Source organism: Rosa rugosa, chromosome 3 (assembly GCF_958449725.1).
Source record: "Rosa rugosa chromosome 3, drRosRugo1.1, whole genome shotgun sequence".
Taxonomy (NCBI): domain Eukaryota; kingdom Viridiplantae; phylum Streptophyta; class Magnoliopsida; order Rosales; family Rosaceae; genus Rosa; species Rosa rugosa.
Window position 1 is genome coordinate 15,385,559 of NC_084822.1, and position 15,300 is coordinate 15,400,858.

The 15,300-nt window shown below is 36.6% G+C and overlaps 2 protein-coding genes and 1 long non-coding RNA gene across 5 annotated transcripts; 2 read left to right on the plus strand and 1 right to left on the minus strand.

Annotated features, from left to right (window-relative positions):
* The first annotated feature begins 1,566 nt into the window (after positions 1-1,566).
* LOC133741128 (organ-specific protein S2-like) lies at positions 1,567-2,762 on the plus strand. The gene is made up of 2 exons (XM_062169075.1): positions 1,567-1,726; positions 2,035-2,762. Exons 1-2 carry the CDS (start codon positions 1,682-1,684, stop codon positions 2,536-2,538), a joined length of 549 nt encoding a protein of 182 aa, XP_062025059.1. The 5' UTR covers positions 1,567-1,681; the 3' UTR covers positions 2,539-2,762.
* A 542-nt stretch (positions 2,763-3,304) lies between these two features.
* Positions 3,305-9,820, plus strand: LOC133741412 (uncharacterized). Of its 3 annotated transcripts, none has more exons than XR_009861894.1 (9): positions 3,305-3,971; positions 4,369-4,420; positions 4,521-4,605; positions 5,094-5,211; positions 5,404-5,452; positions 8,510-8,581; positions 8,709-8,838; positions 8,939-9,004; positions 9,302-9,820. It is a non-coding gene; the product is annotated as an uncharacterized LOC133741412 (long non-coding RNA). The 3 variants fall into 3 exon arrangements; XR_009861895.1 differs by having other exon boundaries at positions 5,126-5,211; XR_009861893.1 differs by having other exon boundaries at positions 5,149-5,211.
* Positions 9,821-10,140: 320 nt separating this feature from the next.
* On the minus strand, positions 10,141-13,146 carry LOC133741127 (glycerol-3-phosphate acyltransferase RAM2-like). Its single transcript, XM_062169074.1, has 2 exons — positions 12,393-13,146; positions 10,141-11,702 (listed from the first exon to the last, which is right to left on the minus strand). Exons 1-2 carry the CDS (start codon positions 13,002-13,004, stop codon positions 10,803-10,805), a joined length of 1,512 nt encoding a protein of 503 aa, XP_062025058.1. The 5' UTR covers positions 13,005-13,146; the 3' UTR covers positions 10,141-10,802.
* Positions 13,147-15,300: the final 2,154 nt, after the last annotated feature.

A 15,300-nucleotide genomic window follows, 5' to 3' on the forward strand; every position in this document is an offset into this window, starting at 1 on the left:
TTCTGCATGTGTACGAAAAATTTTCGTTAAAAAAAAAAAAAAGATGGATAGTTATTGTAGAAGAAATAAATTCACTGGTAGTTATTGCAGAGAGGAAATAGTGAGAGAGAAAAGTGGGGGTTGTGAAATCATTTCTTTTTAATTTTCTTAATAAAAATCTATTTTATAATTGTCCTATTTATCCTTGTGATTTAATTTATTCTCAAAGTTTTTTAATATTTCAGGATTAAATCTGTCAAAATTTTCAATTTTGGCTAACAAAGCCTCTTCTCTTAATAATAGTATAGATAACAAATATTAAAAGACGGTTGATTTATAAATCTGGTCGACTTGATTTATAAATATTAAAAGACAGTTGGTGAAGAATGAGCCGGTATGGGTATACACAAACCAGGCAAGAGCCATTCCACCAAATCCAACTTTTAACCCTAGCAACCCCGACTGCATTGGGTTACGTCAGTGGCCATATCTACGTCAGCAAAATCCTAGGGTCCAAATTCATCTAGGAGGACATCACCCACTGGCTTGGATCCTAAACCATGTTTGGAAAAAAAAATAAAAAATCGTTGCATTAAACTTGTCCCTAATCACCAACTATTACCTTGCTATGCAACCGTTGAACCAAGTGTGACAAAGACGCCCAAAATCAGGTATTGATTCTGATCCAATTTGAAGTTCAGATATTATTGATGATAAGATGGATTATAAGTTCAAGTACTAACTATGATAATAATCCTTTAATTCTAATTGCAAATTAATTTGCATTTGAACGAAATAAGTCACGAACAATCATCCACATCACTGGGCCACAACTCTTACCTTAAATAATATATCAGAGGGTGACATCTTTAATTATCACCATTTATTGCATGGAAACAAAAAATCACCATCCTTCAAGATTGGAGCAGATCTCCCATTTACAAATTATTGACAATCAGACAATGACAACCCATGTGATACCTACATACTGAACAGAAAAACTCAATTGTTTTGGGCAATGCAACAAATACTTTGGAGATTAGACAGTCTAGAAATTTGATGCTTTATTAGCAAAAACCATATACAAAAGTGAAGAAAACCCCAATTTTAATTGGCTTGGAAAGGTTCTTGTTTTTTTGGCAAGAATTTCGATTTTAATGATGGAGAAATAAAGTAAAAAAGAAGTCGATAATTCAATATCTTCAGATATTTATGTTTAATTCATCGATTACATTTTCTTGTCAAAATTAACTGACAAAACATCTTGGTTGTTAGTGGTGGGTATGTAGACATAACAGATATTTTGGAATGCTGCATAAGATAATTTCTTTTAATTAGATTCAAAACATGTTTTAGATTGCTGGAGTTTATAAGATAATGCTTGTCAATTCCACGTACGATTAAGAAATTAGATGTTTCGATAACATGTGTGTGGGGTGATTTCATTTTGTGTAAATAAGTTTGACACTGCTTGTAGTATAATAACCCATGCATACTCATTGCATGGTTGAGATTACCCATTTGTTTTCTTTATCAAAAGGTGCATATAATTTAATTCATTGGCACACCCAACATGATTCTCGTGGCTAGCTTAACTTTATTATATGAAGGCACTTATTCTCCTACTAGTTTATCTATAAATATTTTGAATTTACGTATCATTGCAACATCGAAGGAAGGCTTCTTTCATAGCATTGCCATCATGAACTCCCTTTGTGCCATCTTAGCTCTGCTCTCATTTCTTTTGGTAAGAATTTCTATCTTAAACATCTTTCCATCTTAAATAATATATAATTGCTAGCTCGATGTTTATTATTATTTCTTGCGAAGAACTTGAAAGATGGGAAAAACGACCGAATTCATACGCCAAAATCTTAATTACACTGTATTTGCATGAAGTATTTGTTTTCAGGATGTTAGATATGTTATGCTGTTAACCTAAACTGTTGATGAAAAGAAAATTTACTTAAATTAAAAACACTAGGGTTTAAAAGTAATATAATCTCTCTAAGATTTGGGTTTGATCTTGTTAACTTTTCCTATGTTGTGGAGCAGTTCACTACAACTGTAGAATCAAGAATAGGTGCAGGAGGCTACATGAAAAATTCCATTAAAAAGCAACCCACGCCAGGAGACTTACGGAAGCTCGTAAAAGAACAGTTTGAGCGTAACAATGCCGATCTACCTGATGATAAGACTGAGAAAGCCAACTGCAATGAAAATGGGAAACCTAACACTGAATTTGAGATTGTCGAGTTTGAACCGAGACCTGATGTCACAATTTACCATGGTGACATTGTCGAGTTTGAACCAAGACCTGATGTCACAATTTACCATGGTGACTTTGAACCGAGACCTGATGTCACAATTTACCATGGTGACAGTGAAGTAACAGAGTCCAGAACTCTTAAAGACGAGCTAGAGTCTAAGGCCATAGGTAACATGCACCCTAAGGATAAAGGTCCTAAAGATAAGCTGCCATTTGAAGTCAAAGCCAAAAGGCATGCATTTGAAGAAGATTTTGAGCCAAGGCCAAATATTTCTGTGTACAATGACTGAGGAAAATGAGAGGTGATGAAATTCTGGTGCAATTATGGTGCTGTTTTTAAATAAGTTTTTATGATTATGATTGTAAGATATATGTGGTTTGATTGTTTGATATTTCAAGTTGAGTAACTCTAAGGTTCAGGATATGTACGTATGATGCAATCCTGTAAGAAGTTAAATAAGTTGTTTCATCCCTGAATGCAATTCGTGAATAGTAAAATAAGTTTTTATGATTATGATCGATTGTAAGATATATGTGGTTTGATTGTTTAATATTTCAATTTGAGTAACTCTAAGGTTCAGGATATGTACGTATGATGCAATCCTGGCCTGTAAGAAGTTAAATAAGTTGTTTCATCCCTGAATGCAATTCGTGAATAGTACGTCTCTGGTTATCGTGAATTGCTATTATTGATCCGTATAATACGAAAAAGATCGATGCTCAAGTTCAAAACAGTAACATGAGTGCTTTTAGAACTAATAGAAGTAGAGCTTGAAAATTCTCACAACTTTCACAACTTCTATTTATTTATTTTAACATTTAACTATTTAAGTGAACTGATTGTATTGAATACCTTGTCCGATGCACACCAAATAGTGTAACAAAAGCTGATATGGCAATTGAAAACTTTATAGTTACTTCACTTCAATCAAATTTCTTTTGGACTATATGGACTGTATATGCTGCTGCATTTGAATTTGATATCGCAAATAAGAGAAAAATAACCACCATAAGAGAAATTTTTTTTCCTGCCACGTATTTCTATACCACTATGCCAAAATGTGCTTCAGACGACACACTTCAGACGACATAAGTTTTGTTTTATGTCGTCTGAGTTTTTCAGACGACATAATTTTTTTTTGTGTTGTCTGAATATAGACTAAAACCATACTCGTTCAATTTGAAAAAATGGTGAGCATTCAGACAACACATTTGTGTAGTTGTAAAAGATGATGATTTCCTATCTCAAATGCGGAGGGATATCCAAAATTTGATCAAGTACTTTTCCCTCTCAAATAGCCGAACTCTAGTTGACTAGAAAATGTTGTGACATTTAGACAACATTTAAATGTCGTCTGAGTGTGGAGCTTGTTTTAAAATTTTTGAAGTTATTTTGACTTGTGCTTTTTTACATAGATCCCTCGTAATTAAATCATTTTCTGTCCTTCTCACTCCAACACCAGCCCGCGCGCTCTCTCTTTCTCACTCAGCTCGACCTAGAACCCGCGAAACTGGAAAACTCAAACACCAGCCTCTCTCCTTCTCACTCAGCTCTCTCAGATCTCTCAGATCTCGATTCTCACTCTCTCCTCTCTCCTTCATCTTCTCACTCTCTCGATTCTTCTTGGTCTCTCCTTCTTCTTCTTAGCCTCTACTTCATCTTTCGCGACCGGATTAGTGGACCTCCCCAGCAACAACAGAGCTGTTTTTAATTCGGATATTGGTAAGCAATTTAGGGTTTCAATCGTTTTTTAGTTTAGGGTTTCGATTGGGTTTAATCCTAGATCGATTTTAGGGTTTTATCTGCAAATTTTAGGTTTGCTTATTATCCAAAATTTCGATTTTAGTTGATTTCGATTAGGTTTTTCTTCTATTTGGGGATGGGGTGATTGAAATGGATATAGCTATATTGGGGTTTTGTCTTGGGGGTTTCTCTTCGATTTAGTGCTGTGGTTTTCCTTCGGTTGAAATGGATTTATGTGTTGGTGTTTTATTTTCCATGTTGTTTGACAAGAACTCTTCCTTCTTTCAATTAAAACTCATTTGGGTTTTGGGGTTTTGAGTTTGGATAATAGTTCTTCTGTTGTATCATGTTTCTTCTATTTTGTTGGCCTTGATAGGGAAACTTGGTGCTACAAAAGGATTTGCTGGGAAGGATGTAGTGATTGTGGCGTGAGTAATTGATAATGTTTAATCTTTTGCAATCTATATCTGTTGATAATGTTTATACCTTCCCTGTGCTTAATATTGCCTTGAAAATCATGTTAAACAGGGCCTACCGAACTGCCATTTACAAAGCAAAGCGAGGCGGTTTTAAGGATACTTTAGCTGATGATTTACTGGCACCTGTTTTGAAGGTAAGATAAACGTACAGTTGAATTTTCATAGGAAAGAATGTCGAGTCTCGGGATTTGTATGTTTCATCTTAAGTCTATAGGGCTAATTTATCTGTGATGTACTTGTTATGTAGGCAGTTATAGAGAGAACAAATTTGAACCCAAGTGAAGTAGGGGATATACTATAGTTCTCACTCCTGGCTCACTTAGAGCAATTGAGTGCAGGATGCCAGCATTTTATGTTGGTGTTCCTAGTAAGTCTTTAATTGTACATGGTATTTAAAGGGGCACCTTATATTCAGTTTTATCTATAGTCAGAAGCTTATAGTCCATCTGTTTTATCCAGATATAGTTCCCATCAGAACCGTCAACATGCAATGTTGATCTAGCCTTTAGGCAGTTGCTGATGTAGCTGCATTCATAATGTAACAACCGAGAAAAAAAAGAAAAGAAAAAAAAAAAGATTAAAAAGGGTTTTGTTTAAGGGCTTTTTGGTATTTGGCCACTAGGTAGGAGGGTTTGTTGTTGTCGTGCTTTTCAGATTTCACCGTTGGGTTTTGATAGATATGGAGGATGAAGTTAGAGAATTGGGGGAAAGAAGAGGAACTTCAAGTTTGGATGCCCAAGGTAAATTTGTGCTCTAATTCCCTTAGTAAGGCTTCATTATGTATTTTTAGATGCGTTTGATTAATTCTAGGTTTGGATTTATGGAATTCCCATCATTTTAAGGTCTTTCAACGAAATCCAAATTTGGATATTCTAGTGATGAATTCTGGGAGATGACACTAAGTATTCATGGAATTCATATGATTGTCTTAGGCTGAGAAGGTTGTAGGGATTCAAGGGGGATGCTTGGCCTACATTACCTGTAAGTGATCTTTACCTTAACTGGTGTTTGTTTTTCTATTGCTAAACTTGGTTTACTGAATAGCTTCCTGATAGCTATATATATATATATATATATATATATATATATATATATATATATATATATATATATATATGAATGAAGCCATTACAATGTTTTGGTCTCACAGTGAGAGATATGGATTCCAGTAAATGGTATGATTACTGGAAGTGTTGATTTCTTGAGTCTTTGGTGAAAAGTTTAACAAGGATCAAGCATGTCGTTTCCTTTTCCTAATGCAATTTATGATTGTAATTACTATCATCTTGTTAAAGAACCACCAATTTGGTTGCTTTAGCTCTTTGAAGAAGGGTGTTTATTAGGATTCTAATGTGAGCTGGGACACATTCCAGGATTGTGTGTCTTTGTTATGTGAAACTACAGTTTTTTTTTGTAAAGAAGGTGTTGGTTTTGGGGAGATCTGCTATGAAGGTGATGTTGGTTAGTCTGGGCATCATGAAGGGATCAGTTTCTTCAATTTCTAGGAATGGCTCCTTTTTTGCCTTTCAAACAGATTGGAATGCGGAAGTTAGTTTCGTTGTTTTTGGTGCTTATTGTTTCTTTCTGCTAGGATTGTTGTACTTACTGGGTACTTTTTCTCACTGTATACTTGTCCACTTATCTATACTTATTCCTTTTTTGTCAATGACTTTCTCTGTAATTAAAAATAGATACAGATTGTGGTGCAACTTCTTTATTTGTCATTATATGAATGCACTGCACTAAACTAAATTGTTATCACACATGTATAATCATATATATACATCTGCCTTTTCTTAACTTTTATGCCTATTTATACATCTATATATATATATATATATATATATATATATATATATATATATATATATAACACTGCCTTTTGTTAACTTGTGGTTTAGAGAGTTGAGTATGTATTGTCATGATTTGCATTTATTTGTGTATACTGCACATACTAGACTAGGCAGTTAGCAAACAAGAGTAGACCTGGCTTAATTTTTCTTTTCAAGGTCCAGAGAAATAAAGGGACGTCTGAAGCCTATGGTAGTGCGGAGTTGGAAGAGTTGTGGGAAAGAGTTAAGATTTGAGATTCTCTTTGGGCCTCTATATTTGGGGAGTATGAAGATTACACTCTTTCATCTCTTGTTCTAGATTGGCAAGCATGTTTACTGTCAGTTGAGCATCTTATTCTGTTCCTCAAACTATCTTTCTTTTCTTATGTGGACTTCTTGTCCGCTTCTTTGTATTATGGTATTTGTTTTGTCAATAAAAAGCTGTTTCCTTTCAAATAAAAGAAAAAAAAAAGGTCCAGGTCTAGAGAAAATGTAGAAACAAAAATAAAATGTATGAGACTAAAATGTCTAATATTCATTGCCGCGTTGCATGTGCCTATGTATGTGTGTGCGCGCGCGTAAGATTGCTATCTGGAAGGCTGGTAATATGCCTATCCAGTATCGCAGGTAGGTAGCCAAAGCAACAGTTCCTTCATTAGCTCATAGCTTAGCTTAGCTTTCACTGCTAATGGTTTTAATTTTACTTTACTGTTTCATATTCAGTTATTCGCATAAGGACAGTCATCAGGTGTGATGTAGTAGTTGTAGTCATCTCGTTTTCAAGCATGTTGTAGATGCACATTAAATGACTAAGACTGAAGGATTGACTGACAATGTACTTTGATAAAGGTCCACTTTGTTGATCGCACCAAAGTGGTTTCTTTCTATTGTTTTAGCTTGCACTCATGACCTAGTTACATTACAAGTATTTTTAGAGTTAGGTGCGGTTATACTACGACCAAACTTAGTTTTATATTGTTGCATGAGCTGCAACAGTTTTTGCAGTTCTGCGGGAACATGGCACTGTTATTATGGCATTCCTTGAAGTGCTTGAAGATTTATGTTGCATAGATATGTTAGAGAAACAAAACAGTGTTTGACAAGTGAGAAGATAGGAGAATAAAAAAAAAATATCTCCTTTTCAATTAGAGTGCTATTTGCTTATTGTGGAAGACATTGAGATGATTTGTCTTGCACAGATTTTATTTTGCAGTTTTGTTTTGAAGGCAGAAAAAGAATAGTTGAGTTCTTGTTCAATGTGTGTACTTGTTAGTGTTTTACTTTCATCCATTTTCCTGGACTTGGTGAAATCAATGGTTGAAAATTATAGAGATCCCTAGTCAAAACGGGTTTCCATACTATCTTATTCCCTCTTAAACTACTTTTGACTTGGCTAATAAGATAAAATCGTGAGTAGTAGTTGAGTAGGAAAAGTGTGACATATTTACTAACAGACTTCTTGGTACTAGGCAATATAAGTTTTCTGAGATAAAACTTGCTTTTGGCTAACATTCTGAGAACTTAGGGATGTGAGAAGAATGGTAAGACCAATGTTCGTTACTTGCTGCATATTAGAGTATGCACCCTATCGTGATCCCTTCAAAAAAGTCTCCAGAACAGTCCCAAAGTCCCTAATACATAAGTATCCTGGAATTCAAGCAAGCAGTTCTTATTCAATCCTGTTAGTTATATATTGTATCTTAGTTATTTAATATAATTCTATAAATCCCTGAGTCCGTGAACCCTTCAACTATGAATCCCAAAATTCAAGCAACCAGCTCTTGAATTCATGGACTTTGGAATTTGAAATGCCTTTGCAAAAAGCTAGTATCATGATCCATTAAAGAGTCAACATGTCTTTGGCTTACCTTTGTTTCCCTGAATATTTTAATGTTTCTTAGGAGCACACAAAAATTGTAAAGGATAAAAGTGTTTCTGATATTCATTGTTGCATGTGCGTGTGTGTGTACGCGCGCCATGTGTAAAAGAGACAGAGACTGAGAGGGAGAAAGCGAGCAATGCATTGCATATATTTTGAATCTCTGAACAGTCATCCCATGATTACATTTCGGTAGTTGATTATTTGTTTGCATATAGTTCAGTAGTTTCTAAACTGTTTTTGTCTCTTCTTTACATGACTGGATTGCCCATATGTTACATGAGTTACTTCTTATATATATTAATACTTTTCCCATTAAACCTGTAGGTTGAAGATCTTGCTGACTTTTCCTTCCAGACAACGCCTATGTATATAGATGTGGATGATGGGAGAACTAAGGTAGGAATCCAACTGGTCTTTTGGATTCCACACTAAATATTAAGTCCACTTCATACTCATATAGACCTATTTATTCTTGTATTTTAGCGGTAATCTTTATAACCTGCCAAGATTGTGTGCATTACAGGCCACGAATATAGGACTGCAACAGGACTATTGTCTTGTGCCAAGTGCCAAGAGATTTTATTCTCCTATATTCTTTCCTGACGAGGAATCTATCAAAGAAAGTGATGGTCTTCTTCTCTTCTTGCAACTCAGTAAAATTCCACTCTGTTCAGCTCTTACTTGTTTTATTTTCCTCCTAAATGTACTCTTTCAAGTACTAATTGAGGCATGTATTTCTGTCTTCATGATTAGGTTTCTTGGAAACAATAAGTTGAATGGCGCTCTCTCTGAATCGAAAAGCTCATCTCTTCTCAATGTGTAAGTACTTCAGCATGTTTTCCTTAAACATCATCATAATTCATTACACTTGGAGTTTTCTGATTTTTCTGATAAGTATGTTCTGTATTTGATGAACTCATCTGAGTCATCTCTTTGTTGATAAATATAATGTACTTACTTCGGCTTTATCTGAACTGTACAATATCAGCTTCAAATTAATATGATGCAAAATCATATATCAGAGTATTGATAGGTTTGACCAATGCCTGAATTTTGATAATGGTCATGGTATTATTATATTTAATTATATTTACGTAGCTTGTATCTTTTCTGCAGATGAGTTAAATGCCTCACTAAGCTGCACATGAGTTAAATGCAGACGAGTAGACCACCTACCAGATTTGCAGCAAAGGTTTTTGTTCTTTTTTCTGCAATATCTTGTTCCTCATTGAGAATGAAGACTAGTTGCTCTTGTAATATGCAGCATAAGTCTATATGGGGGTCAAGAAAGATTTGTGTCTCTGCAATGGGTCAGCAGGTTTGTGTCTCTGCAAGCTCACTGGCCATTCCGTTTTCTATGACCACTTCTATGATTTGGGTGATTCCGTTCATGATCAGATTGTGAAACTAGTACAGCAGTACAGCAGTATAGCTAGCTAGTTCCTTTATTAACTTGTGTCTAGTAGAAATTTTTCATTCATTAAGCATTTAGACTTGTCTTCAGATCCAGATTAGTATATATGAGTTATTTTGAACTGAAGTTCATGATTAAGTTTGTGTACATGAGATACTAGTGGATTAATGGAAATTGCAATGAATGATTTTGAATGTGGATTTTATGGTTTCATACTTTCATTAATGGGCAATTTTAATTTCCAGAATGCATGCATACCAATTGTACAGGGGACTACTAAAATGTGTCATCACAAACTGCAAGCTACAACAAAAGCACACCAAAATGTGTGGTTGCAGCTGCACAGTGTATAACAACAACAAATAAGTGTGATTGGACATGATTACAGACAATATAAAACACGTACTATTAGTGGTCCTTGTTATATTCAGACTACAAAAATTTGTCGTCTAAATAATCTCAAACGACAGTAAATTGTCGTCGTAATGAGATTGACATAACAGAAATCTATTGTCTAAACCATTTCCCAACATCACATATGTATAATTGAAAAATCTTTCACACAACACTTAAATGTCATACAAATCAACTATAGAACGACATTTAATTGTCCTCTGATACACTTTACGACCACATATAATTGTCGTGTAAAGTAAATTAGCACAACCTTTAAGTGTTGTTGTATGAGAGAAGACACTACATATGAGTCTTCATATTTCTTATTTAAGGGCATTCAGACCACACAAATAAGTCTTGCAATATGCTTCACAGAATAGTATTTCAAAAAATATGTCATTGTTTTGTTTATCAGACAATACAAAACCGTTGTTTGAATGCTTTTAAAGAAACAGATCACAATGTTCCCAAAATGCAAAACTCATCAGACGACACATTTTTTATGTCGTCTGAATTTTCAGACGACAGAACTCTTCTGTCGTTCGATACGCCCAAGACACGACATCGTACTAGACGACACATTTTTGTTCGTTCAGACGACAGAACAGTTCTGTCGTCTGAAGGCCTTTTTGACATAGTGATACGTTCTGACTAAACGAAAATATAATCATCAACCAGAGACAATTGGTGTCTTGGCTAATCCCTAACTGTCTTTTTTTAAGCACATGAGCACAGTGCAAATGTGCAATATATACTATTGAGCATCTTACATAAAAGTTAGAAAAACCGAAAGGAAATGAATCAAAATTAGCACCCCATGACTTTGTTCGGTTGCAGCACAGGTTTCTCAACCACAGAGCCATCGTTCCCAGCCAGAGCCCTATACTTGTCTTTCCTCATAAAACTGGTGATATCATACGAAAGGCTGGCCGCCATAGCCCTCTGTATATAATTCGCCACCTCATGGCTCGACTTGCCTGCCCCGCAAGTCAACTCCGCCGGCAGCTTGTTTAAAAATGTAACCTCGTATTCTGGGCGAGGGTTCAGGAAGAAGTAAAAAGGGTCCATCCCCTTCCACCCACGCGCCGTCGTGCCCTGGAACATGCTCATCTTGTTCACCATGGCCACCGGAACGAGCTCATCGGTTAGCTCAGCAAAAAGCGCTGAGACCCTCAACAGAAATGGCTCCCGGCAGGTGGTCCCCTCGGGGCAGATTGCAAGGTCACCTTCATCTAGTAGCTTCTTGATCATGGCAGCGTCTTTGGCGCGGTCGCGGTTGAGGCGGACGGTCTTGATGGGGGAGAGGAACTCTGTGAGGCGAGAGACGGAGTAGGTGACGGTGGGGATGGGGCGACCGAGGGCGATGGAGAGGAAGACGGGGTCGAGGAGGGTGTGGTGGGAGCAGATGAAGAGGACGCCAGACTGGCCGGTGGATTTTTTGGCTGGAGGGGGTGGGGAGCCCTTAACGGTGACACGAACACCGAGGGCCCAGAGGGCGTAGTAAACGACTGGCATGGGGAGGAGGAAGCCAACGGCGATTCGAAGGCAGGCAAGGAAGAAGCCGATGGGGAGCCAGAGGATGGTGAGGAGGGCCATTAGAGGTGTTGGCTTTTGGACTAGGCGGCCGTCGTGGAAGACTATGGGCTTAGGGAGCTTATCTCTGGTCACTGCTTCTACTTTAGGGTTGGGCGGAACCATATAACCCTCCTGAATTTCATACATGTTTAATCTTATTAGGATGATGACAATTAGTTTCTTTAATGTTAAAGACACCAACTTTGGTTTGTAAGTTGTAACTGCATGACAGCTAAAGATTCACTCATCATTTCATTTGGCTTGTCATTAATTGCTTCAAATTTAGACTTTAATTTTCGGATTATTAAATTTACTCAAAACCAAAGAGCTGAATACTAAATCATGCTCAAGCAATTATTTTTTTACCCTATAACACATAATCGGACCTAAAAATTTAGCACTAACCACATACATGTTAACAAATGGTTATATTCACTCTAGCGTCCGTGATGTGTATAATAGGTTAACTTTTATCCAAATGGTTCAAGTTATATATGGTATGTGCTATATAATTGACTCAATATAATTTTAATACTAGTCTTCATTGACACATGCATAAACAGTTTTATTTTTATTTTTTTTCTTTGGAGGAAAAAAAATAGGAAGTTACATTAAGAATTGGGAAGTTATATATATAGAATGTGGGATGAGATTGGGAAGTTTTATTTTCATTTATATTTTACTATTTACCATGATATCCCTCATATATTAAATACTATTTTAAATTAAACTATAGTTTAAGAATAATTATGTTATTTCACACCTAATTTAACTGACAAAATGAATTCTCTTAATAATAGTATAGATAATAACAAGACGAACCTTGCAAAGTGCCATGAAAGGAATATCAGTGTGCCTATCGCCAAGCCCAATCTCTGGCTGTACATCTCCAAAAGCCTTCTTAAGAGCATCAGCCTTCTTCTCTGCGACAAGCACACCAGGTGGAGAAACAAAGCCAGTGGCTTTACCTTTGTAGGTTGCAATTTCAGTGCCCAAAACCGTATCAAATCCAAGGAAATCCTTACAAAACGCTTCCACCATAATCCTAGGGTTGGCAGTAAGAATACACCGCTTCTCGCAGGCAGAGAGCACGCGCCACGACTCTGGGTGAATGTCAGTCGAGTAAAACTTAGGCAGCACGGCACGCGCCACCGACTCGATCTCAGACACCCTCACACCGGCAAATGTTGCGAAGATCTGAACTTGGATTCCAGCCGATTCAGATACGAAGTAATAGAGGAGTCCAGCTAATGGGGAGACCAAGAGCAAGAACAGGAGCCTTAAAATCCCACCGACCTCAAAAGCAATGAGAGCAAAGTAAGGAAAAGAGATGCGACCTCTTAGCAAGGTCCCGTCCATGTCCGCAACCACCGTATGGTTTTCTCGCCCGTTCGATGAGCATTTGTCGATGGTTGGAAAGGTGGTTATAGCCATTGTGGCTTGATTGGATTAGTACTTAGAACTGGTTAACTTTTTGAAAGAGAAGCCAATACATGCCAAGTATATATAGGAACAGAAAGAGATGGTTTCTCTAAAGGAACATCAAATTAATGCGAGGGCATGTTCAAAAAGAGACGAAGGAAAAATTTGGTTAGATATTGTTATATTCGAGGGTAGGTTAGTAGAAGGGAATAGATGAGGCATCAAGGTCTACGAAATTTGGTCAGGTGCTGTCTTGTTTTGTTTTCATCGCCCATTTATTGTTTAATTGAATGTGCTCATAATAGTACAAGTAGATCGAGTAGTTTGGTTTTCAAACCAAGTAGCTAAGTGCGCGCAACTTTCTTTACCGAGTTAATATAAAATATTCATTGACAATACTAGTCAAAATTTTACACAAACTGACAAACGCGTCCCACATTTCCGCTTATGTTTAACTTTTACCTATTAGTAATAGGCCTGGGATCTGGAACCGTAAAACCGGCTAAACCGCACCGAACCGCACCGAAAAATCCGGTTCGGTTCGGTTCTTCAAAATATTAACATGCGTGTTTTTCGGTTCCGTTCTTTATATGACAATAACGGTTCGGTTCCGGTTTTCATTTTTCATACTTGTGCGGAACCGAACTACTAATAGGTTTATATTATTATGATATTATCCACTAGCTCACTACTCAATATCCTATTTTTTTATCCACTCAGGACCTTCTTCTGTTTTGTCTGCTTCACTCAGTCTTGTCCCCTCCAAATAATCTATTAAAAAAATGAATCCACTTCTGTTTTGTCTGCTCCACTCTCTCTCTCTCACTCCTCCCTCTCCTTTCTCGATGAAAACCCACATATTCACCTATTGTTTATTAATCTCTTCTTTTCCTCTCCACTTTTTGAGAAAACTATTCGTTTTCTCTCTCTCTTCTTCGTTCTCTACAAAGAACTGCAGCTTCTTCTTCAACTCTCTTCTTCAAATCCAATGGCGCCGCCGGTGGTTCTCCTTGGCAACAGGCGATCCGGCATCTGAGGTCCGAGCTGCAGTTCGGTCTGGGTCGAAGGAGGATCTGAGGGTCGAAGTTGCAGTTCGGTCACTGATAGGATCTCTAATTCTTCAATCTCCTCTCTCAATCTCAAGCTTCTTTTGGCTTGATTTCTAATTCTGATTATGTTTGGGTTTGCTTGATCTCTTTCAGATAAGCATCAAAGGGTTAGCGCTGGGAAATTGTGGCCTACCGGCCTAGAAAAGAGACGGTTCCCAACAAGTATTAGATTGTTTTAGGAACCGAGAAAAAGGCACAAACCGAACCGATTAGAAACGGTTCGGTTCTAGTTCGGTTTTGAAAATTTTTCTTTAAACCCGAACCGTTTTTGGTATGTAGTTTTCGGTGTCGGTTTCTAAGTTTTTTAACAGGAACCGACCCGGTCCCAGGCCTAATTAGTAATCCAAAAAAAAGGGAGGAAATATCTTTTTGAAGTTCCATTCGTTTGAATGTATGCTTTGTGCATGAGATCGAGGTTAATTAGATGGAAGAGGCTGCGTAAGCAGGGACGAACCAGGAATTAGAATTGAGGTGGACTAAATTTGCTTTCTTCTTGCAAGAAAAATTATTCTTAAAAATTTAGCAGAGTCTACTTTATTTTGATGAAATATTTCAATTGTATAACACTTGCTAAAATATCATCCACAAAATGCATTTTGTTACTCAAATCTGACAATAGAAAATTGAAACAATTCAAAGTTAAATATTCAATGTCAATACAAATTCAACTACGTACTTAAGTTGTACTCTTCGGTTACCTGAAGCATAAAACTCATCAATTAATAACATTTGAATCAATAGTATTAACAATTTCTCTCTCAAGATGCACTATCATTAAATCTGCAAGAAAATCATCACTCATCTTGCTTCGGAGTCTGTTCGTAATGAGCTTCATGGCTGAAAAGTGCTCTCTCTGTTGTGGCCGTAGAAACAGGAAGAATCATCACTAGACGGACTAGTCTCTCAATCAACAAGAATGGTGTCCTTGTGTTAACAAATTCTTGACATAACTCAGAAAGGGTGCATAAATCTTGAAATTCTGAAAGTTCAGAGAATTGGTACTCAAAATGCTCCAACTGGTCTCTTAGATCATTCAAATAAGGCACATCACGAGGATATAATTTCTCAGCCAAACAACATATTTTGGTCAATGTCAAATGATTGAAAATCAAATCGAGGATCCAATGCAGAATTAAGAATTAAGAGTTCCCTTGTTTGTTCATTTAATCTACTGTTTAGTTCCATCAATTGAAAATCAA

Bases quoted from the DNA above. Each gene is read 5' to 3' on its own strand.
- LOC133741128 (XM_062169075.1), top strand. From the start codon at position 1,682: ATGAACTCCCTTTGTGCCATCTTAGCTCTGCTCTCATTTCTTTTG. The intron at 1,727-2,034 runs GTAAGAATTTCT...GTTGTGGAGCAG, and splicing joins CTCTGCTCTCATTTCTTTTG to TTCACTACAACTGTAGAATC.
- LOC133741127 (XM_062169074.1), bottom strand. From the start codon at position 13,004: ATGGCTATAACCACCTTTCCAACCATCGACAAATGCTCATCGAACGGG. The intron at 11,703-12,392 runs GTTCGTCTTGTT...TATGAAATTCAG, and splicing joins CTTTCATGGCACTTTGCAAG to GAGGGTTATATGGTTCCGCC.